This window comes from Xiphias gladius, chromosome 1 (genome assembly GCF_016859285.1).
Source record: "Xiphias gladius isolate SHS-SW01 ecotype Sanya breed wild chromosome 1, ASM1685928v1, whole genome shotgun sequence".
Classification (NCBI taxonomy): domain Eukaryota; kingdom Metazoa; phylum Chordata; class Actinopteri; order Istiophoriformes; family Xiphiidae; genus Xiphias; species Xiphias gladius.
In genome coordinates this window covers 25,941,932-25,966,374 of record NC_053400.1, presented here as the reverse complement: position 1 = coordinate 25,966,374, position 24,443 = coordinate 25,941,932, and the positions used below count along the sequence as shown (strand labels likewise).

At 39.4% G+C, this 24,443-nt stretch overlaps 1 protein-coding gene across 2 annotated transcripts in view; it reads left to right on the top strand.

Moving 5' to 3' along the window:
- Positions 1-23,963, top strand: part of pde8a (phosphodiesterase 8A) — a 45,046-nt gene extending 21,083 nt beyond the window's left edge. The window contains exons 2-22 of one of the 2 annotated variants that reach the window (XM_040136862.1): positions 2,655-2,711; positions 6,206-6,396; positions 7,755-7,811; positions 8,023-8,077; positions 8,352-8,440; positions 8,799-8,877; positions 9,335-9,475; positions 10,225-10,313; positions 10,446-10,497; positions 10,587-10,629; positions 12,531-12,608; positions 12,839-12,909; positions 14,520-14,684; positions 16,938-16,986; positions 17,184-17,319; positions 17,441-17,639; positions 19,472-19,689; positions 20,873-21,005; positions 22,009-22,173; positions 22,285-22,414; positions 23,265-23,963. In XM_040136862.1, the coding sequence (XP_039992796.1) occupies positions 2,655-2,711; positions 6,206-6,396; positions 7,755-7,811; positions 8,023-8,077; positions 8,352-8,440; positions 8,799-8,877; positions 9,335-9,475; positions 10,225-10,313; positions 10,446-10,497; positions 10,587-10,629; positions 12,531-12,608; positions 12,839-12,909; positions 14,520-14,684; positions 16,938-16,986; positions 17,184-17,319; positions 17,441-17,639; positions 19,472-19,689; positions 20,873-21,005; positions 22,009-22,173; positions 22,285-22,414; positions 23,265-23,371 (2,304 nt within the window). In that variant the 3' untranslated portion in view covers positions 23,372-23,963. The remainder of the gene's footprint in view (positions 1-2,654; positions 2,712-6,205; positions 6,397-7,754; positions 7,812-8,022; positions 8,078-8,351; positions 8,441-8,798; positions 8,878-9,334; positions 9,476-10,224; positions 10,314-10,445; positions 10,498-10,586; positions 10,630-12,530; positions 12,609-12,838; positions 12,910-14,519; positions 14,685-16,937; positions 16,987-17,183; positions 17,320-17,440; positions 17,640-19,471; positions 19,690-20,872; positions 21,006-22,008; positions 22,174-22,284; positions 22,415-23,264) is intronic. The other variant, XM_040136870.1, reaches the window with a different exon arrangement.
- The last annotated feature ends 480 nt before the right edge of the window (positions 23,964-24,443 follow it).

The following is a 24,443-nucleotide window of genomic DNA, read 5'->3' as shown; positions in this document are numbered from 1 at the left end:
CCTCGGCTAGTTCACCAACACACGGCATCACGGCGGAAAAAATTATTTTATTTTATTTTATTTCATTTTTTCTACCTGGGGTATATTTTTGTGCAGCCACCGTCTGTGACATTTACCCACTAGTAGCCTATAGAAGAGAGAATGTTTTGTTTCACCTCCACAGGAAAATAAATGGGTGGTTTGAATCCCTAATCAAAATTCATAAAGCTGAGGGCTGAGTTATTTGTTCTGGCACACGTGGTCAGAGTAATCGAAATCAAATCTGACAACATTAAAACTAGGTCTTGTTTAGTCAAACCCTCTTGAAAGAGCATTAGTTTGTGGCATTTCCATATGTTAGTCCTATGGCCACACACAAACACACACACACACACACACACACACACACACACACACACACACACACTCACACATACACACACACACACACACACACACTAACACATGCTTACTGTCTCTCCAGTGCACATGAGCCTATCATGCGACCAGGTCCTCGTGTCTGTGAAAGATCAGATGATCACAGAGCATCAGCCTGTAGCCATCCTGATGCCATACTCCTTGTTTGTGGAGAACTACAACAAACGGCCTAGTGTCACGATGACGTCAATTTGGCTACAACCGAGGGCTAATCGGCTTTTTTTTTCCCCCCTTTGTTGTTTCATGGAGCTTTCAAAAGGCTTACAATTTAGCAAGAACTGATTTACTGCCGCCCGGCACGCTCTGAAATTCCTCTCCGTATTCCTCCTCACATGTGTAGATTGTTTACGGAGAAGAGGAATTCTAGAGGGATGGCGGTTCGCAAGGGGCTTGGTTGCTATGGTTACTAACCCCTGAGCTGGGTTGCATTTAGCAGGAAGGAAGCTAAATTATTTGCAGACAGAAAAGCCTAAGCTGATGTAGCGAAAGTGTAATGAGTTGAAAACCTGTCTGTCTGTGTGGAAACCATTTTTTTTTATTTTTTTTTCACAACTCTACTGTTGTTGAATTAGAGATCAGAAGATTAAATCCCAAGCTTTTGTTTTTGCTGATTCAGTCAGTGGTGGAAGAAATATACAGATCCCTTACTTAATTAAAAGTAGCAGTACCATAGTGTTGAAATTTTACTCAAGTATACCTCAAAATACACTTAAAGTCCAAATGGTAAAAATACTCATTCACGTTGCCACATTTCAGAGTAATGTATATTAGGGCTGCAACTAACTAAATTTTTTTCATTGTCATTTAACCTGCAGATTACTCTCACAATGAATCATTTTGTCAATAAAGTATCACATCCCTGTTATAATTTCCCGCAGCCCAAGTTGACATCTTGACACGAGTTGTTTTTTTTTTCCGTCCGACAGTCCAGAACCCAAAGATATTCAGTTTACTATCATGTATGTCAAAGAAAAGCATCAAATAGTTGCTGATTCATTTTCCATCGATTGACTCATCGGTTAATTGACTAATTGTTGTAGCTCTAATGTATATTATACAGCATTATTGGATTGTTATTATTGGATAAATTCATTTGTACATAACTTTATTGTTGCAGCTGGTAAAGGTTTGGTCTAATTTTCATTACTTTATATGATTCTGGGTTGTTTTTAAATTTCCCTCCAAGGTATCAATAAAGTCTTAACCTATATCATTACACCACCACTTAATTGTTGAACATATTTTGTATTTATAATCTGGATTGGTAAAGTAGCTAGTAACTAAAGCTATCAAATAAATGCAGTGGTGTAAAAAGTATAGTGTTTGCCTGTGAATTGTAGCAGTGTAGAAGTGTAAAGTTGTAGAAATTAGAAATACTCAAGATCCTCAAAAAACGTGTTCAGGTACAGTACTTGAGAAAATATACTTCAATACATAGTAAGAGGATCTAGTGCTGTAGTTTTACATATTTGACTCTGTTTGCAATCCTGGAGACCCTCTTTAACACCACATGGTACATTCTTTTATCAGGTTGATGACTTTTATTAATTTAATGAGAAATGCTTAATGAACATGATTTTAAAACCCATGACATGTTTCAGAAGCAACAGAAGTTGAAGCATTACTTGTGTTGGGGGGGGTCTCAGAGCCTCCCACTGTAAAACATGGTTAAATACAGTGGGTTTTTTATAAGCGCCATGTCTGTGACAGAACTTTTTACGCAGCAGTAGCCCTCTTAAATCGCAAAGAGGTCTGTTGGGATTTCTGTTACTGGAGTTCAGTACGGTTTGTTCGTAAGAGGTCTCTCTGGGGTCTAACTGATCCTAAACATAAGTAGCATCACTGTGTAAGGTGACATTTTCCTGTACGGTGACTCAATAATTTAATCATGAATAACCCATATAGCATGAGAGATATTTCCTTATTTGGTGATATAACAATGTTTTATGGTCATTTTGGTATTTTGGTATTTTCTCACCTTCATCAAATGTGCCAGCTCAGTTTGTGGCAAAGAGCAGGATTACCGCTTCAACACTTTTGAACATGTTGGGTAGAGAAGCGAAGAAAAACTTGATTATGCTATTATTGTTACCATTACGCATGAAGCAGTGACACGATGAAGAATTAATGTCAACAAAACACAGTGGTTAAAACACAAATATGAAGTAAGTGAGAAAGTATCATGTTTATGAAATGTTTTTTCTCCTAATCCTTGTTTTCTTCTTGTTATCTTTCAGACCACATTAACAGAGGTGCAATTTGGACCAATGAAGTTATTTAAAGACCCACTTCAGGTATTGTAAAACAATGCCAAACATCAGAATGATTGATGCTTATGTGCTTGAGCGCATTAAGACTTTCCAAGGAACAACAGAAGTGCTCCAGTGAAATGTTTATGTCCATATCATTCAGGGGCTTTTAGCTGAGCCTTGGAGCTAAACTTGGTGTGACTGTCAATATTTGGTAGCATTTTTCTAGGATTAGTATTTCAAAACGTCACTTTCTTTTGTTCGCTGTTAGAACTAATCTTGAATTTCTCAAAGATACCACACCTCGCTAAGAGATTAAAGAAAAAAAAGTCCCCATGCAAACATTCAAAGAAAAGGAGAAAAAAAAAAAAAAACTCTTAATGGACGTATTGTGTGCGATGCAGCCTTGGGTTGTCAAGGCAATAAGGCCAAACATTTATGACAGAGAACATACCATAATGAACAATGCATGTTATGGAAGAACTGCACAGAGGATCCATGGACCAGTTTCGTCACTGCAAATAAGGACATTCTCTGACGTTCAATGGTTCATTATACAGTTTGATACTGTGCTTGTTCCTGTGGCATGCGTTGCTGCAGTTGTGCGAAAACTTGGAGTCTTTGAAAAGCCAGCTTTTTAGGAATTTTAAAAGTATTTTGAGTATCTGCGAAATTAATCAGCTGTTTTGATAACCAATTAATCCTTTTATTCATTTTTCAACCAAAAATACAAACGTTTTGCTGGTTTCCAGCTGCCCAAATGTGAGGATTTGCTGCTTGTCTTTGTCACATATTATAGTTAACTGAACGCTTTGGGTCTTGGACCGTTGGTCAGACGAACGGGACATTTGAAGACTGAGACAATCCGATGGGCATTTTTTTTCACAATTTCTTTTTAATTTCACCGAAAAAACAATCAATCATGAAAATAATCACTACTTGCATCCCTAGTGCATAGCTCTACATAGCTTAGCTAGGGTAAGTAAAACACATTTTTTTTTTTTTTTAATTAAAATAAAAATGCAACAAATGCTAAAATTAGTATAACTATAACAATATAAAGTCAAACTCCAAGGAACAGAGAGTCAAAGAAAATCAATGTATGAGACATCCTGTAATTTAATGCCATATATAAGTGCAGAGACTCGGCTTTATTGTGTGATGCGCTCCAGTGTGACCACAGTAGGAAAACGAGGTAGAGAGATATCCCCTTCCTGTTTTTGTCACTCACAGCTGATCCTGTCATGCCCTCCTCCTCTCTACTCCTCCTCTTCTCTCGTGGCTCACAGGATCTGGCCTGGCCTTCTCTGTTTTCAACAATGATGTTTTCTAGGCAGAGCAATCACACCCTACCAAAATGCTCACTACCCCCTTCAAACTATTTTTTTTTTTTTTCCCCCTCTTTCAGTCTTTGCCTCTCTGCTACTTTCTCCGCATTTTCCATTTTATTTCTGTGGAGCATAAACAATGAATCTGCACTTACAAAACTTTTTTTTTTTTGCTTGAATGTGCTTTGAGATTGTCGAATGTTTTTGTCTGTTGCGGCTGGATGTGTTCTTACTGAGTGAGGGGTATCTGTCTAGTCTGAGCACAGGCGTCTGAAAGGACCTTATCTCAGCCTATATTACCCCGTTCCTCCACCTCCTGCGGGAATGTTGACTTTTCTACCAACATCCCAATGTGGAATTCTGATCTAATTCCCTGTGTGTACCGAACATAGCTGCAGGACTCAGTGGTGATGTATTTATGACCCGGACTTATTGCCAGTTGAAGGGAGAATGTTCATATGTGGAATATGGTTTGCATTAGCAACACCCCTCTGAGGCGTAAGGGCTTTCTGCTTCAGGCCTGAAGCTGCATTTGGGTATTTAAATATAGCCACACCAATCATCAGAATGAATCAAAAAGACAGCTGTCAAAACAACCGATCCTGTATTGCCTCATTGTGTGGCGGACAATAGCTCTAGTTTTCTCACAAAGTCATGTCTTTGTGCCCTAACTCAACTTTACAGGTGTGATGCAAACTTAAAACTGCAGAACAAACTTTCTCTTCTTTACGTTCACTCTGCTCCCTGCCAACATTTGGAGATGACGTCTGTTTGAGAGAGTGACTCATGAATCTACTCTTAGTGCAGCACTGCTCCTGGAGGTGGGCCTAAATCTCTGGTCCAGTATTTACGCAAGTAAGGGGTTATATGAAAGTATGCTGGCAGAGAGGGAGCATGCTCTCAATGGCTGGTTTGACGGTAGCAGCAGCACTTTCTGCCACAGCCTTGGCAGAGCGTAGGGGCGGCGGGGGGGGCCCAGCCAGTCTAGGCCATCTCAGCTAATTGTGTCATAGATCACGGCAGCGGACAATAAAATGTCTGACGCACCCAAGTACGAGCTGAGCCTGATCAATCAGGGCCTGTCCACCGGAGGCCCTAGGTCAAAGTCAAACCCACACTGCAGGCGGATCAGGACCACGGGCGCAAATGAGCATGAATGAAGCAATGGTGACTTGACAACTCGGAGCTGTTGACACACTGAGGCGTCAAAATCATCTTTTATTGTGGCTCTCTTTTGTTTTTTGCTGCACTGATTCTATAGCACAGGGTGTTGGCACATCATTTGATATTAGTTAATCACTTTCACTAATCAGATTACAGCTACATATAGTAGCTCTCTTATGTTGTACAGAAAAATATTTCCAGCAAATGAGTCCATATTTACATAAATTCATCATTTTTCTGTCACATAAAAATTAGATATACACTCAATTTTACAATACTACTGTACAACTACTGAAGGACTGCACAAGTGGGTTTGCAGGTTTTGCCCATGCAGGACAAACTTTATACACTTATGTACCACCAATCATTTAATTAGTGCTCAAATGATTTGTTGATTAATTGATTACTCGACAAAAAGAACATTAATTGACAACAATTTTTATAACCCATTTGTTATAAAAGTCATTTATCAAGTAGAAAATGTCAAAAGTTAGTCGATTCCATATTTTCAAATATGGGAATTTGCTGGTTCCTCTGTTTATCTCGTTGTAAATTAGGTGTCAGCTTGGGTTCTGGGAAATGTTGATGGATTTTTTTTTCATTTGGTTAACTGTTGAATTGTAAAAAATAAACAACTGATGATTCAACAGTAGCGTCAGTCGTTAGTTTCAGCCCCGTATATCAGGTTTTTGGCAGTCAGACTGTCCAGCCTTTGACTGTTCCAAAGCTTGGACTTGCAAATACCTGCGATGCCATTAAGTCAACTAGTCTGTGGACCGTTATGTCTGTGGAGTTCATGCTAGCAAATTCATTGCGTCTTTTAAAGCACTTCTTAATACCTGCTTGTACATGTAAGATTTTTCTGATGGTTGTTTTTAATCTAGCCTTTCTTCGGTGTATTTTATCCACTCTTCATTTAAACATTATTCATATTAGATGTTGACACTCCCTATGTATTTTGGTAGAAGTAATGGCATTGCAAGAGGTCACTTAAAAATACAAATTGCTCAATTGGACAAATGTGCTCAGTCATCTCTCTTTTTGCAGGTACTTTTAGTTTTTGCCAAAGAGGACAGTCAGAGTAATGGCTTCTGCTGGGCATGTGAGAAGGCTAACTTCAGGTGCAGCATGGCGCGAACACCCGAGTCGGCTCTTGAGTGCTTCTTGGAGAAGCATCACGACCTCGTCATCATTGACCACAGACATTCCAGACACTTTGACGCTGAAGCACTATGCCGGTAAACAAGTTCTTTCATCATCAATGTACTTCTACTTCAAGATGTACATCTGGAATGATGTAGTTTAGTGGTTAACAACTTTTTGTGTCGGATGCATCCACACAGTCCTGTAAACCCATGTACCCTTTCATTAACACCCATCCAAATATTTATATGAACTGATTTTAAGCTGGATGTAATTTAAGACTATTCATTATATAACATTAAACTAAATCACTACTTTTAGCTAACTATTTGATCCATTATCTCTGTATATCCACCACTTTTAGCAAACTCTTTTAACCATAGTAAGTATAGTATTACTTGTAGCCATTTCTGCCATAATCCTCAACTTTTAGTTTTTTACCGTTTGTCCATTATGTTTCGCCATCTATTTCAATTGTTGGTCAGTAACATTTACCTATCAAAAATGTATGTACCACTTTACCTAGCTATTGTAGCTATTTATCAACTAACATTACTGTTAACTATTTTAACCATTTGACCATTAATGTTATTTTAAACTATTTAACCATTTGTTTTTAGTTATTTTCAAACATTTAGTCACTGTTTTTAGCTTTTTCACAATTTATACGTTACTTTTAGCTATCTATTTGTAAAGCTGACTTAAAATGTAGATATATAGTATTTCTTTATTTAATTAATTATTTAACTTCAATTATTTTTCATACTAGTTGCACTACTCCAGTCTTTTCACATACCTCCTGGCAACTGCAACTACGAGGGCCACAGGTTAGGAAGCAATGTAATGATGTTGTTGAATTTGAATTCTGGTAGTGACTGTTATTCAAGGCCAATGACATAATCCAGACCAGATGATCTTAATAGGACCAGTTATAGCGCCCCTTTTGATGTGTTACATTACATTTGGTAACACGTGCGATTTTGAGACTCTGCGGGGGTAAATAGCCAGATCACTTTGGGGCTCACTCGCTTCCATCGCATGCTACCTAGTGGAGTCACGTCAATGAGAAATGAGCGGTGCCTGCCCATACCACTCTATCTTTAGCCTCTGCCCAAACCAAAAACACATTTACAAACATTCATTTGCCCTGCCTAGTGTGTATGTTAACCCTATTCATTTTGGCCAATCCATATGTTCAGTGTACACGCACAAGCTCAGATGGGGAACTAAAGCGCCTTTATGACCGCTGGCTGGGGAAAACCACAGGCGGATGAGTGGCCCTGTACACAGCATTCTTTCAGAGGTCTAGGCCTGCTCACAGAGCTCCGCCACTAGGCTCTGCCTGCCTGGGAGAATCGGAGCGTAAAAAAACTGAAAAATACATTGATTTGATGCCATGGGCTTTTCCACCAGCCTGCTCACTGGCTAAAAGGCTCCCTCTGTTTACATTCAGGTCAATTAGAGCGGTCAACTCCTCAGAAAACACTGTGATAGTCGCCGTTGTGAAAAGGTATGTACAATTCGCTGACCCCCCTCTCCCACTCTGCCCTGTCCTGTCCTTTTCCTCACTGTCTTTTTGGGAGTATTGTCGGAACTAAAATACATGACTCAGCGGAGGTCTGTAGGCCTGCAGCCTGTCATATGGTGCAACCCTCTGATCTTCTCTAAACAAACATTTGTCACGTAGATGTTTGGCTGCTAACATGTTTTCTGTTTTTAAGGCCAGACAGAGAGGAAGCCTCTGTGATGCCCCTGATCAATGCCGGCTTTAATAGGGTGAGCAACATCGTGTGTTAATGTGTGTCCCCTGCTGCGTGTATTTGTGTTATTATTTTGAAATGGTTTTTATATCCTTACTGTCAACAATGAATGTAAGGCGGGACTTCAGACTGTAAATCCTTTTTGTCTGCTCAGGAGACAGATACATTGAGTTGCCCATGCTCGAATCATTGTTATTGTCAACATATCCTGCAATGGCACTGATTTGAAAATGTGATTTTAGTTGTCTATGATTGATCCGTTTTCCTTGGTGTTACCCTCTGACCCTCAGAGATATGTGGAGAATGCCAATATGATGGCCTGCTACAATGAGCTGCTACAGCTGGAGCATGGAGAGGTGCGGGCGCAGTTCAAATTGAGGTGAGTCGTGCTTTATCGTTGTACAGTGCTGTAGTTGCATTTAAGATTAGTTACTATTCAAAGCTGTCACACCCAGAGCAAGACCTCAGAAAGAGTATCTACTTTTAACAATTCTCCTTTTGTATGGCAGTTTAAATTCTTTGTAACTCTTTCTTTAGAAATTATAAATGTATACTATATATGTGTGTGTGTGTTGTGTATGTGTGTATATACATATGTGTGTGTGTATGTGTGTATATACATATGTGTGTGTGTATGTGTGTATATACATATGTGTGTGTGTATGTATATAAATAGATGCTTGACACTGTTGTTGCATATTCTAACACTGATTTTGTTGTCTCTCTACCTGTACAAGGGCTGGAAATGCTATTTTCACAGCTCTAGAACAAAGCCAAGAGGCCATAGAGATCACTTCTGAAGATCAAGTAATTCAAGTGGGTTTTTAATCGACTTTAATACTTCTACTTAATTTATTGTGATGAACTGTTGATCTCTCTCTCTCTCTCTCTCTCTCTCTCTCTCTCTCTCTCTCACTTTCTCCCTCCTGCTCTCCTGGTTTTAGTGCCTGTTCGTGTCTTGTGACCCCAGATTTTAGTAATGATAGTTGCGGTCTCTGTCCCTCTGAATGGTTCCTTTTTGTTAACATCAAAGCACTGTAGCCCGTGGTATCATGTTATGTTTTCACGTAAAATATATGTTTTTGAGCTCCATAAAGCACGCAATGGATGTGTCAGCGTCTTGGAAAAAGTATTGTTTAGGTTGGCAAAAATTCATACTGTATGTTGTGAGAGGTCATCAACTGTGTTTGAACTCAGTGTGGATTTTATAAACAGCAGAACACCATATCAGATTAAGTCTGAACACTGCTGTTACCTCTCCTCTCCTTCACAGTACGTGAACCCTGCCTATGAGTCCATTATGGGTTACCAACAAGGCGAGCTAATAGGGAAGGAAATAATAGAAGTGCCTAAAAGTGAGAAGAATAAGCCTGATCTCCTTGAAACAATAAACTCCTGCATACGGAAAGGAAAGGTAATATGCATTAATGAAATCCTCTTATCATCTACATTATACATTTCAGACCAAACGAGTCATTAGGTAATTTCGTAATGAGGAACTTAAACTGATCAGGAAATAAGTGATCACTTTCTTGGGATTGTTGATTCTCCAACATACATAGTTTTGACATACGTGTAACACAGATGTCACTGCAGACAATCGCTTCCCAGTCAGATCAACCTTGAAAACACGGTAGATATCCGCTCCTGCCTTTGTGTCTGTGCATGCATGCGTGCGCAAACACAAAGGCAGGAGGACTTACAGCACACATGCATCCATGTGCGCTGTAAGTCCGCACCACCGGCCATCCAGCAGCTCTGTTTCATGTGAATAAGAACAGCAGTTGAAATCTTACTACACAGAGAGCAAAGGTCAGTCCCAGACAGGCTAACAGCAGGATGGTCCTTTTTAAGCTTCCATAGCAGTCTGTAGGTGGGGGGGGGGACATGAAACAAGCTCACCGGACTCCAGGAGCGCTCCCCCCACACATTAAAGCAACTTGCCGCTCTCTGAAATACTCTGAGCCCCCCCCCCATACCACCTAACTAGTGCCACAAACACTGCCACGCTACACCAAGTCTAAACCCACTTTTAGGACATTTCACAAAACTTATATCTTGTCAGTTTTTATGATGAAAGGTTCCTAAATATGTTCCTAAGTCTGTACATCATGTGTCTGTATGTTTCATTTCCTCTCTTGGTTCTGGATTTTTATGTTCCAGGAGTGGCAGGGGATTTATTATGCCAAAAAGAAGAATGGAGACAGCATTCAGCAAAATGTGAAGATCACACCTGTAATAGGACAGGGAGGGTGAGTGACAGTCTTCTTAAATATAAATGACATTTTCTGTAAATGAATAATTATACCTGATAACATATGACTGAATAATAATTGTATCCCTTTATTTTTCCTGATGTACTAATAAGCTGTTGTCATTCACAGAAAAATCAGACACTATGTGTCTATCAACAGGCCTTTAAATGATAATAATAAGGTGAGGTGTGTTTCCAGTTTTGCTGATTTAATAATGAACGAGATTCTGGTCTGCATGTATGAATTTGCTTTTCTCCTCTGTCCGTGCAGAGTGATAAATCCAGTGAACGTGTGCAGGCAGAGTCTCAGACAGGTAAGATTCATCCTGAAATTCTCTCTACTCCATAAAAAAAAAAATCCCCATTGTAGATGCGGGACTGCTCGGTCTTAACCCTTCCCTGTTTTAGAAGGTCATTACAGGTGATTTATTATGAAGTTCTTTCCATGACAGTATCAGTTGTGATCGGCCTCAAGACTCGAGGACCTGAGGGCCAAGCTTTGTGTTTGTCATTAGGAAGCACAGCACTCAGTTCCAGTGTTACACGAATGATATACAGTGCTAATTTTAACTGATTGTTTGCAGACACCAAATATTTGTTGAACGTTAATAACAATAAATTGGAGATAGTCACATTTGGGAACCTGAGCTTTGTAAACTCAGAAACTTTGGAAATCTGTCAGCAAATGTATTGCACCATGCCGGAAAAATCATTGTTTTCTTTAATCATGACCCAAATTTTAGACAGTAGACTAACAGAGTGTCCAGTCCTGCTTTATCTAGCTGAGAAATATTTACAAAGAAATGAACTCTGTCTTTTGTTGACCTTGAAAGAGTTATCCACAATTTTATTTCCTCTAAACTGGATGATTGTTCCTTGCTGCATTGTGGTATCAACCATAAAACCATTTCACAGCTGCAACTGATTTCAAAATGCAGCAGCTATGCTCCTGACAGGCGAAAGAAACAGGGATCATATCTCCCCTGTGTTGGCGTCCTTTCACCAGCTCCCTGAAAAGAAGTGACTTCGAAATATTGCTGTTTGTTTATGAGGCTTTATATGATCTTACAGCACATTATATTTCACAATAATTCTTATACAACACCCCTACATCCTCTAGGTCTTCTGGTAAATTGTTCTACAGGTTGATTATGCTTCTAGAGTTATAGTACCCTACAGAAAAGTAGTCAGTCAGCATAGTCATTTGCTGTTTTGAAAAATGTATTAAAAGCTTACTTCTTCTTTTCTCTCTTCAAAGCACATTTAGAAATTGCAAAACACTGAAATTTCCATTTTTCTGTCATTCTGAACTGAAATATACAATATGTCCAAAGCAGAAATGTCTACCTAAAAAGAAAAGAAAAACAAAGAAAAGTTTTCTGCCTACTTCTGCACTTTCTATCACTTTATATATACTTATTACAGTAGAAATCCCTTTAAATCAAATCACACAAACAGAATTGATTGTTTTGGTCAGAGTCATATGCGATGTAAAGTCTAAATGAAGGCAGAAACTTGAAACAAAGGTCCAAATTAAAGGCGGACAAGTCAATTAAGTCAAGAAAATTACATTTGCGTTGACTTTAAAGCAATGCAAATTTTAAATTTTCTTTTTATTGTCCAGAAATTCCATGAAAAATTCAGTGGTCTTTATATTATATAATAAATATTATACAATTAATATAATATTATATAAATAAGAAAAATATAGAATAACACCAGCCTTATCCTTTAAATGTCTAAGACAGATCTGATAATAGAAATGAAATAGATTCTAATATCTACTATTTTCTATTCATGGATTTGACTTCTGAGGTTGACTTATAGATCCAAATTTCACTCAAAGTACTGGAGTACTTCTAGTAGCTTGTTGGGTCTGCATGATGTTCAATATCACGTAAAATTATTATATTTCACTTTGTTGGGTAAGGCTTTAGTCTTACTTTTGCACCTTTTGTTCCCAACTTTGACTAATTATTACAATTTCACTGGATTGAAACATAACTTGAGGGAAACCACAGAATCAATAAATAGAGTTATAGTGAACAAAAAAACAGACTGCTAAATTCTGGTTAGCCCAATTAAGGCATCTCTTCCTCCTGCCAAGGTTAATGAGACTGGAGCCAAAGTCAACCTTGTCACTAAACTTGATCCATGTTTGTGTATGTGTGTGTGCGTGTGTGTGTGTTAATGTAAGGTGTTTTCTTCTCCCCAGACATCCAATCCAGTAAGCACAAAGACCGGAGGAAAGGCTCTCTTGACGTCAGATCCACAACATCTCGGGGGAGCGATGGTGAGAGTGAGAGGGAGTTAGATGATGGCAAATCTGGGCGTTTGTTGTCACGTTATGAAACCTAAAACCCAGTTTTCCGTCTGCGTTGAGTGTTGATTGGAAACACACATAAACAAACTCATTAGAGAGTGGTTGGAAAACTGCAGCATAATTTGTAGTTGAATCAACCCCTTTCAAAATTTGGTTGAATCAAAGTTCAAGCTTATAATATGGGGATGTCCTGTTTTCAGGGAGCTCACAGCGAAGGCACTCCTCAATGGCCCGCATCCACTCCATGACTATAGAGGCTCCCATTACCAAGGTGGGTTCATCTCCTTCCCCATCATCCCTCCCAGCCTCCATCATATGATTAGCACTTTGTACTGACGTTCTGTATCTCATGACTGAACTCTTGGGTTATAAAACTGCCACAACCGCCATGAGCTCTTCTTGTACCGCTACTTGCACTGAGTCTGAGGCCACGCATGTGTCAAGAGGAGATAGGCTGATAAAATCCCACATTTCATGCCCATACAGGAAAGCATGTTTGACCAGAATGACCTGCTGTTTCAGTGGTTTTATGTAGTTTGCAGCCCGGATAGTCGGAAACAGAGAAAGTCCCCAGGGATGGATCATATGACACACTGCAGTTCCTCTGCTGTATCATTTGACTGTGTAGTCAGTCCCTGTAGGCGTCATCCTCTCCAGAATAACCATTATAGAATTGCTGGTACTGTTTGTGTTTGTGTGGAAGTGAGTTAGCTAGAACTGGTGTTCTTGCACATCCTTGCTGACCTCGCCATCAGTGCCCATAGTTTGAACTCCCAGAACTTCCTAAGTTCACATATTGAAGTAAAAATGTAAATCTCTGTGTATGTTTTTTTGAAGATCATACTGCTGGGCTTGTCCAATTAGCACTTTTTTTCCCCTAGCACTTAAGAGATATTTTTGAAATGAAATCTTCTACTAATTTAGTTCAACTCACATGCTTTTATCTCATGCCTCGATTACTGCAACTGCCACTTCATTCAAAGAAGTTGTTTTTTTTTTATATATATCTTGCTGAGAGTTGGTTAAAACGCTCAAAACTACCCTCACATCGTTCCATTCAATATGAAACTGAACCCAGTCGCCAATTAGCTTAGCTAAGCGCAAAGACTGGAAATGGAGGAGGGGGGAAAACAGCTAGCCTGGCCCTATCCAAAGGTAAAAAAAGTCTACCTGCTAGCACCTCTAAAACTCAATAATTACCACATTATATCTCATTATATCTCAGCCATATAAAAACTAAAGTGTAAAAAACTACAATTTTGAGGTTTTAAATTGGTTTATGTTATGGACTATTTCTTGTTTGGGAGGACTAACTTTCTGAAGGTTTCTGGTGGTGCCAAAGCAACCTCACAGCGACAAACATTTTTGTTTCTGGACGGGTTAAACAATCATGTAAATTGGTAAACTTTGGATTTTTCTTTACTTTTGGTCAGTGCCAGGCCTGCTGTTTCCCCCCCTGTCCAGTTGTCATTGCTAAGCTAAGGTAACAGTCTTCCCACTGTAGCTTCATATTTAAGGGAGAGATATGAGTGGTATTGATCTTCTCATCTAACCCTTGACAAAAAAAGTGAATGAGCAGAATTAAGAGACTGCAAATGTTTTAGCCTCTTTCCACAGTTAGGACCCAGAGGCTCTAAAATAACCTGTCTGGATGCAGTGGGGCTGGCTGAATCAGTATCTATTTGAAACACAGTTTTATTGGAGAACACATCTTGATCTTACCTGATTTTTACCTTTCATTTCTTTTATGTTATGTCATCAGAACCGCACTTTACATACTTTATTCTGGTCCATTAAATGCCTTACCTATATGTGTTTTAAGTTTTCTTTCAATATTGTTGTTTTTTTTTCTGTTATTACCATCATTATTTCGTCATCCAGGTAATCAACATCATCAATGCAGCACAGGAAAGCAGCCCTATGCCCGTAGCAGAAGCCTTGGATCGGGTACTGGAGATCCTGAGGACCACTGAGCTCTATTCCCCACAGTTGGGCACCAAGGATGAAGACCCCCATACAAATGACCTCGTGGGGGGGCTGATGACGGTAAGCACCAGGTCCTTTAGAGCATGAGGGTCCTTCGATAAGTCTGAAACACCCAAACGGCTTCCTTCCGCTACAAACGAATAGACTCCCATATGGCAACACACATCAGAGCATTCGCAGAATTCCAGTGATAACAAGCATTCACTATGAAAGCCCATGACAATGTGTTAAATGAAAGAAACAGAGATGCAGAAGTGTGACCCTGTGTGTGTGGACGTTTTTTTTCTGTGAGGATTATTGTTCATATTTTGCGGGAGAACGAGAGAGACACAGAGAGAGATTAACAGACAGCAATGGTGAAGTACAGAAGTAGAAAGAGTGCCAAGTTGGCAGTCTTGGCAACAACCCCAAAGGAAGTGTTAGATTGTCCTTTGTGCTCCTGTAGGCTGGAGAGGAAAGCCCAGCCCACCCTCTCCTTCTCCCCCCTCTGCCTCTCTCTCTCTCTCTCGCTCTCTCTCTCTCTCCCCCTCCCTCCCTCCCTCCCTCCCTGCACACACTCTGCACACATGCACACAGTCACACTCACATGAACCTCTTCCTCTCGACTCCGCAGGCCTGGAAACATCCTGTTCGTTGGATCAGATGAATAAGCATGGCTTTACTTATACATGTACACTCTGGACACACAGGGGCAGAGAGGTGTCACACACAGTTCTCCCCCAGAAAGATTTGTTCTGCTTAAGCGATAAAGGCCGATGAAACCAGAAAACCATGAGGCGTTTGTTGGGGTTTAGATGATTATTTATGTGCAGTCATATCGGTTTATGAGGTGCATGGTTGCATTTGTATTTTCTTGGCCTTGTAATTCCATTTTTTTAATGGTGAGGTGTGCTGGGTCTGAACTCAGAAGACCCGGTTAACATTAAGAGAAGAGCTGTCATCTTTCTGGGGAGAAAGTCTTAAAATAGCCAGTGTGTACAGAGGCAGCGCCACCATGAGACAATGCTCGGGTCAAAGATGAGCCAGTCTCCTCTTCCTTTTTCACTTGTGAAGTAAACATTTCATTCTGCGACACACACCCATGTATTCACTGACGCCCAAAATATATACAATATGACTGGGTGATGAAGACCTGTCATTTGCATAGCTGACAAGTGGCAAAATGTTGTTTGAAAGAAGTGGAGGCCTTAATGGTCACAATGGTTTTGTTTTTTTTAGTCTTTTAACAATTTCATAACATACAGTGGCCTGAGGACATAGTTTTATACCACATAACAATACATTTTTAGGTCAGAATGATTTCATTGGCACAGTTAGTCTTTGAGAGGCACACTTAAAAAATTGTTCTGTTTTTGAGCTTTTTTCTAACGAATGCAGCACTACTGTCATGGTCGTTGCTAGCATAAAACAAGCCTGAGATGCTAGTGGCTCTGTGAGGCTGTGCTTTTAGCTAAACGCTGCCGTCATTTTCCGACATGCTCACGGTGACAAACAGGCTTAGCGGGTTCTTAGTTTAACATGTTCATCGTGTAAGTTTAGCATGTAATCGCGCTAATATTTGCTAATTAGCACTAAACACACAGTGGAGCTGACGCTGACGGGAATGCCATTAGTTTTCCAGGGTTTCCTAGAATAGCTGGATCGTTAACCGCTCGAAAGCAGGGTTTGATTATTTGGGCGATGAATTGTTACCCCAGTCACAGCACGCAACAATGCCCAGAGGAAGACAAGTGTCCGAATAGATTATCTGACATATGTACGTAACATATCCTAATGTCATTTCTGACACAACTATTTCAGTTTATAAATATGCTCATCATTTTTAAAACGTACATTGGTTTCGCTAATAAGCTCAGTTTGGCCGCCTCATCCCTCTACTCTCTCTGTTTGCTAGCGGGGGAACGAAATGAGGTGTCAACATAACAAAGCCCCCAAAATACTGTGTCATAGCACAGATGAAAAAACACTCATAAAAGTGTTAATTTGGCAAATCAGTTAAAATCCACGTCTTTGTTTCTCGTTATTCATACAGTTGTAATTTGTTATGCTTTCGCCTCAGTCAAAATTCATTTCCTTCTGTAACTTTGTCATAATGCAGCGAGGCGTTCAGACAGATCCAAAGCGATAAACACAGATCTTAATGGTTCTCTTTGCTGGGAAAATCATTAGAAAATGAGCTACTGAGACTCCAGTTATGGTTCAAGGATTTTAGGCTGTCATTAGCCCCCCAGAAATGTTAAAATCAAACTAAAGTGACAGGGTGTTTAAAAAAGTTTTTCTTTCTTTCTTTCTTTCCTTCTTTCATGTTCGCAGGATGGTTTACGCAGATTGTCAGGAAATGAATACATATTTTCCACAAAACGTAAGTTTACATGAAGTATACAGGATGATATGCTATGTTACATTTTAGTATTATTTTTATTTTTTCTTGCTCTGTTATTAAAAACTTGCACAATTTTTTTTTTCTCCTACTGGTTCATCCAGAGGTAGTGAACCACAGCTTTCTAACCTCCCTCTCTTTATCCGAATGCCTCCTCTTGTTTCTCCCTTTGCTCACAGAGCCCCACCATATCCCCAGTCACCTGACAACTCCTCTGTCGTTAAATGACATACCTCCTCGTATCGCCCACACCATGGAGAATGAGGAGTCTTGGGACTTTGACATCTTCAACTTGGAGGCTGCAACCATGAAACGGTGAGGTAACAACACAGTTAAGGGCTACCAGAGGGACTGTCTAATTTTTTTTTTTCTAGTGTGGAAGGAGAACTTGCTGTATGAGTTTTATATTAAACTACCGTGCTGAATCCTTCCACAGGCCATTGACCTACTTGGGCCTGACGATCTTCTCCCGCTTTGGGGTCTGCGAGTTCCTAAACTGCCCTGAGGCGACTTTGCGCTCCTGGCTACAAGTGATTGAAGCGAACTACCACTCTAGTAACTCCTACCACAACTCCAGTCATGCAGCTGATGTCCTGCACGCAACGGCATATTTTCTCTGCAAAGAGAGGGTCAAGGTAAATTCACAAACAGTAATAATCAATAATAAAGCATGCTATTTTAAAAATGGATGCCAAACTTGCTTAGGCATAACATAGTTTAGACTAAACGTGTGGTTTGTCGATTAGCTGATGGACAGAAACTGAATTGGCAACTATTTTGATAATAGATTAATTTATCTTTTATCCTTTATTGAGGGAAAATGGCAAACATTTTTGAAATGTTTGCATTTACTGCCTGTTTTTGTCTTATGTAATGCTGAATTAAACATCTTTGGGGTTTTTTAGACACAAAACAAGCAATTTGAAGATGTCACCTTGTGTTTCTGGTATATTGTTTTGGCCATTTTTCCCTTTTATCCGACACTTTATTAACCAAACGATTAATTACGTAACTGAGAAAATAAATGAACAACAAAACAGTCAACAAATGAATCCCCAATATGAATCACTGTTGCAGCATTATTATACATTACGAAATATGTGAATAAGGTGGCAGTGAACGTGTGATTGTTAAGGTTTTTATAGTGTGATCGGTGTGATACTGATTCCCAATAAGGGACATTTTTCATATTTTATTTCTCTGTGTTTGATGTGTTCGCGCCCTGAACAAATGCTCTTTCCTTTACAAGCTTTTTTGTTTTATCCTATATGCATAGTGTTTGGAAGTCACTCCCACGCCCAGAGTTTAACCCACACTGCCCAAGGAGCACTGTTAACAACTGTTATGTCAAAGTCTGGAAGTACATGAGTAGATGTGAAACTGCACAGCTGTATACTTCAATATGTTGTTGAAAGTCAGCACAGGTTCACCACTGCTTTGGTTGTGCGCCCCAACACCTACAGTATCTAGACGCTGGGATTTTCTGCTATCAGGCTCTCTGCTCGGTCTTAACTGCCAGGTGTCCTGTCTGAGCCTACATTATCCTTGAGAGTCGTGGTTTTGCCCAAGTGTGTCAGTGGCTCAGCCACGGGTCGAGGGCGAGCACTGGCTGAGCTGATTACCAAACTGTCTATTTCTGATCTCAGTGGAGGGATCTTTCAATGGCTTAGCCAGTGAACTGTGAAGTTACATCACCCAAGGTTAATGAATCCCTGGAACTCTACAGACAGTAGACAATTGCAAATTAATTTGAAAATTAGGAATCACTTTGAGGATCTGTATCTTTATTTTTGTTTTGTTTTGTTTTTTTTACTTATACTTATACTTTTTAATTTTTAATTAAGTGACCTCATAATTATGATGCCTAAAATTTATAAAATAGTTGAGTACAGATATTTGCTCTATGTGCTCAATTTTATTATTAAATAGTTCTGTCAATACTGAACCGGTATTTTTTTTAAAAAGATAGCTTCAAAGGTACTTTCATAATTAGATTTTTAAAAATCTACAATGTTCTACACATTCAGCAAAACGAAAGTTTTTGCTTTTGCTGTTTAATCCATCATTCAGTATATTGGGTGACATTAGAAATATGCAAATCGGCCAGTCGAATGTAATTTGTATTTTAGGAAAGCTTAGTGTCTCTTCTAAATGCAGTTAAGGGTGAACTTTACATTTTATTGTCCTATTAATAAATCACAACTTTCTTTCACAGTATAGAGCTACTTCTTGGTGCAGATGAAACTCAACGCAGATCACAGTTGAGTTGAAAGGGAGATGTGACATGTTTAGAGAATGTAGTAAACAGTTATACTGTGCCAGCTTTTGGCCTGGTTTATCAATCAGAACTGCCCAACTTCAGCCCCGACAACATTAAATATTGCAATATACCAGACCTTTCCTTCAATGCCCAACAATCTGTCCAGTTTCATATTTCCACTGTTTTTCATGTCGTTCGCACCAACAGCAAAGCTTGGATCCCATTGACGAGGTGGCCGCCCTGATTGCTGCTACTGTGCACGATGTGGACCACCCAGGCCGCACCAACAGCTTCCTGTGCAACGCAGGAAGCGAGCTGGCGATCCTCTACAATGACACAGCTGTGCTAGAGAGCCACCATGCAGCACTGGCCTTCCAGATCACCACAAGAGATGACAAGTGCAACATCTTCAAGAACATTGAAAGGTAAGAGATTTTATTACACAAGGAATACATCACCCTGAAAAAAGTCAGTATGTAGCTACTAGTCCGAAACAAGCATAATATATCTATCAAATTTCTACAAAGATTTCAAGTAGTTAATCAAATAAATGCATTGTGTGCTACAAAGACAAATATTTACTTCACTTTCTCCAAAATATGTAAGCTAACAGTTTTGACTGACCTAAGGTTGAGAAGATAGTTTCTATATTTTCATTTGGCGCTGAACTATTGCTGTAATTTATTACAAACAGTGTGAATTTGCTGACTTTTGTGATTATGTGCAATATGAGTGATTGCACTGGCAAGTATTTTCATTATCAATTAATCATCAGTTTATTTTCTCGATTAACTGATTGATTATTATGCCTATAAAATTTCAGAAAATACTGAAAAATGCCTGTCAAAATATTCTAGAGCCCAAGGTGACGTCTTCAATTTTGTCCAACCAACAGTCCAAAACCCAAAGATATTCAATTTACTGTCACATATGACACAGAAAGACATAAAGTTTTTACATTAGAGAAGCTTCAAGCAGCAAATGTTTGGCATTGTTGCTCAAAAAATTACCAAAATGATTATTCGATTATCAAAATAGCTGGCGATTTATTTTCAGCTAACCGAGTAATTGACAAATCATTGCAGCTCGAGATTGGCTAATAACCCAATTGTATGAGCATTTTTTTAAACTGTTTTATTAGATAAACATACAAATATTCTGTGTATCCCATAATATTTGTATGTATCAATATGTAAGATTGACAAAATTCATATTTTATGTGTGGAAATTCTGATAAAAGAGAGTTTGTGATACAGACATCACCTGAGGTAGCTTCGGGGATAAGCAAAGTCTGCATATGTGCCAGTGAAAGCAATACTGTATGTGTGTGTTGACAGCGGCGGGGTAGTAATGTGATTTGAGTCCCAAAGCAGAATGGCTCACATGTGCTGGTCCCCTCAGAGGGGGAAGGTGAACAAAGCATCCATTCATTGCCACTGTCATTGCAGTCAGAAGAGGAAAACTGTTCACACGGGTTTCTGTGCTATTTACCACACTGTCATCTCACTCTCTCTCTGTTCTCTCTCTTTCTTCTCTCTCCTGCCTTTACCTCCTCCCATCTGATTTCTGTCCATCTCTCTCTCGCTCTCTCTCTCTCTCGCTGTCTAGGAATGAATATCGAACACTACGACAGGCCATCATTGATATGGTGCTCGCAACTGAGATGACTAAACACTTTGAACATGTCAACAAATTTGTCAACAGCATCAACAAGCCACTGGCTGCTTTAGAGGAGAATGGGGTGAGGTTAAAAATGAAATCATGCTGAAACGCTTTTGAATGTTTTTATATTTCGTACCTGTGTAGAAATAGTATTTCTAATTTTAGCATTTTTTTCTAAATAGTGTCAGAGCAGGAAGTACACCCAGGAGCATTCAGACTCTATATAAACACAACTATTGTAATCTCATTCTGTCACACGCTGTTGAAAAATCATACTTAGTCCAGCAGTATGCAAGCAACAATAGTTTAAGAGCTTGAAAGATGATGATACTGGTTGAGGGGACTTGTGGTCTGTTGTTGCCTGGGCACAGATATCTTTGTGGGGAGAGAATTTTACAACTCGGTAACATCTTTCTCGTCTCTGTGTGGAATGCTCGACACAGACATTTAAAAGTTCTCTTGCCTTTTAAAGGCAGGAATGATACGAATAAACGATCTGACTGCTGATTTTCCCCTTAATTCTTATACTGGATACAAAGACTTTCAAAACCTGTCAATTTAGACACATAGTGCATTTTAGTGATTTGGTATAAATTGTAACAGAGGTTAAGATTAGTTAATAAAAGAAGTTGTAGATGCTTTGAGAAAATATGCTGTCATTTAATTGTAGATTTAACTTTGAGAGTTGAAGGTTTAAAATAAAACAGAGACCACAATCATCTTGGCACAGAATAATAGACCTTTTGTACTTCTGTGTGACATAATTGTCGGTGATTTCAATCTTTAAACATACAGCAGCCTGCAAAGCATGTGACTGTGTGAAGCATGCTGTAGTCTTTTACATGTAAGTGTAACCCATAATGAACATGCACTGAATGCAGACTCTCCTTCTCCATAAAGAAAACTAAAATCTTTTTTCCGCTGCAGTGCAGCGCCGTACTTTATCTTCCCAGTGTGGTTTATGCACAGACACAGTTATTTTTAAAGTTGTGCAGATGCTGTGTGTGATAAGGAGTTGTCTACTGCCACTACTAAGTATTAGTACTAATAATTAATGGGTTTTTTTTGTTTGTTTGTTTTAGGGAAACAGTGATGAGGAATCTGTTAAAAGCATTCTGACATCCCCCGAGAATCGCATCCTTGTCAAGCGGATGCTGATTAAGTGTGCAGACATCTCCAATCCTTGCAGGCCTCAGGAGCTCTGTATAGAATGGGCCGGGCGCATCTCAGAGGAGTATTTTGCACAGGTAATGAGGAAAAATAATGTGGTGTTTATGGTGTAGCAGCTGCACTGTGGTTTTTGTAATTTATGTATTCATTGTTCGTGATGATCACTTGTGCCTTCATCTCTGGTACAGACGGACGAGGAGAAGAGACAAGGTCTACCAGTGGTTATGCCTGTGTTTGACAGGAATACATGTAGCATCCCAAAGTCCCAGATTTCCTTCATAGACTACTTCATTACGGACATGTTTGATGCATGGGATGGTAAGACTGCACAGCAGAGATACATACACTGCTATAAATCTGCATACTGTTAGTTGTTACTTAATCTATTTTGTTAAGAGGGACTCTGATTGAGCACAAGAATTTCTAAGAGACCTGTGTACAACAGTAGCATAGACCAGAACACAATTCAAACACGCAAATAACAAACACAATGGACAATTATTTCTTCACTAAAGAAGTGAGAAAGTGGCATGTAGAATGTCTATGTATGATGTTAAGAAATCTTCAAAAGGATTGAGAAACTTCCTTATACTCAGTATGACTTTTAAGTCAGATGTGAAATTAGCAACTGAATTAAACTATCATCATCTTTAAAAATATACTTTTATATCTACATTTGTCCCAAGTCTTAGGGAAACACTGATTCGCTGTGGATACTAACCTCATAAAGTCGACCGGGTATTGGCCGGGACGTGACCGCGCCACATTAGATAGTTTCTTTGTCAATGTCATTAGAAAATCCATTGTTTCCACTATCTGTCACATTCATTAAGTCACAGTGGGCCATCAACTCAGTTTTTAGTGCTACGGCAATTCCTTGCCTCATGTTACCTCACATAAAAATTAATCCAATAAGTTACACACAGCGAAGCATACAGATTTTAAATTTGAGTAAAAGAGAACACTGTTATTGGATCGGTACTGGGAATCAGTACTCGGTATGGGCAGATATCCTGAATTCAGGTATAAGAATCAGTACAGGGAGACAAAAAAAATAAAAAATAAAAAATGTAAATAAGATAGTGGTGTTGATTTGAAAAAACACTGTCATTAAAAACAAACTGTCAAATCTGATATTGAGCTTCAACTTCTTTTGTCTTCTTTTCAGCTTTCGCAGACCTCCCCAATCTTATGCAGCACTTGGACAACAACTTCAAGTACTGGAAAGGCCTGGACGAGAGGAAGCTTCACAGCCTGCGACCGCCTCCAGAGTAGACGCCGCAGTGTTCGGCCCTGGGACTCTGCAGTCCGGGGCAGCCGTCCTCTCCGCTGCTGGGGCGTCTCTCTCCCTGCCAGCCCAGCCAGCCAAAGGGCCTCCTCGCCTTCACTCTCCTGCTTCTGTAGCACGCCAAGCGTCCACACGTCCGTTGATACAGAAACCACAGATGGACTTCCTGACAGGCAGCTACGGCAATAACAATGCTGGATTTACAACCCTGTCAGATGAGAACTGTGACAAACAGACACAGACACAAAACCGCATCCTTATGAACTTCTTGTGCCTCTCAGGCATTTGCAGTGTAGCCGGTCAAGTGACATAACTGAGAGAAGGTCCTTACAGGCCTCCTGGCAAAGCATCCGTCCCCTAATTACCATGTGGGCTCTCCTGTTTGCCTGTGAAGTTGCTGTTGAGTAAAAACTGCTTGTTTACTGAAGGATCAAGGAACACTGGAGGAGTGGATGGAAGTGTGGTCTGGATATGAAGGTCTCCGATCCTTGTCAGGCCATATAATCACCTTTGACCTCCATCCCTGTGCTCGCAGCAAGGCAGGACTGCTCCTTCTGCCCCTGGAGACCACGCCATGAAAGAACACTCCACTGCTCTTTTTTTTTTTTTTTTTTTTTTTTTTTTTTCGGCAATATTTTCATGTGTCCTTCAGAAACACATCCAAGTTGACACATAGCTGTCATAACAGACACGTGGGGGGGATACTTTCTTTTTGGGTCAGGGGGTGGATCTTTACTTAAGGCCACTGCTGAGAGACAAAAACCTCAACATCATGATCATAGGTAACTAATTACAGATGATTTGGTATGTTAATTTTTCTTAGATGTTCCATATTTTCTATATTAAAATTCATAAATGAATTAGTTGATAAATAAATAAGAACAAAATTTAAAAAAGAGAGAGAAAAGCCAAAGCTGATGAAGACAAATACTATTATAACTCTCAAAAATTTACAATTATTATTCATATGAAGCATTACCATATTAGACATTTTTATTTTCTTATCAAAAGTACAGTACCAGTTTGAATGAACACTTTTGTATTGCACTGTAAACAATA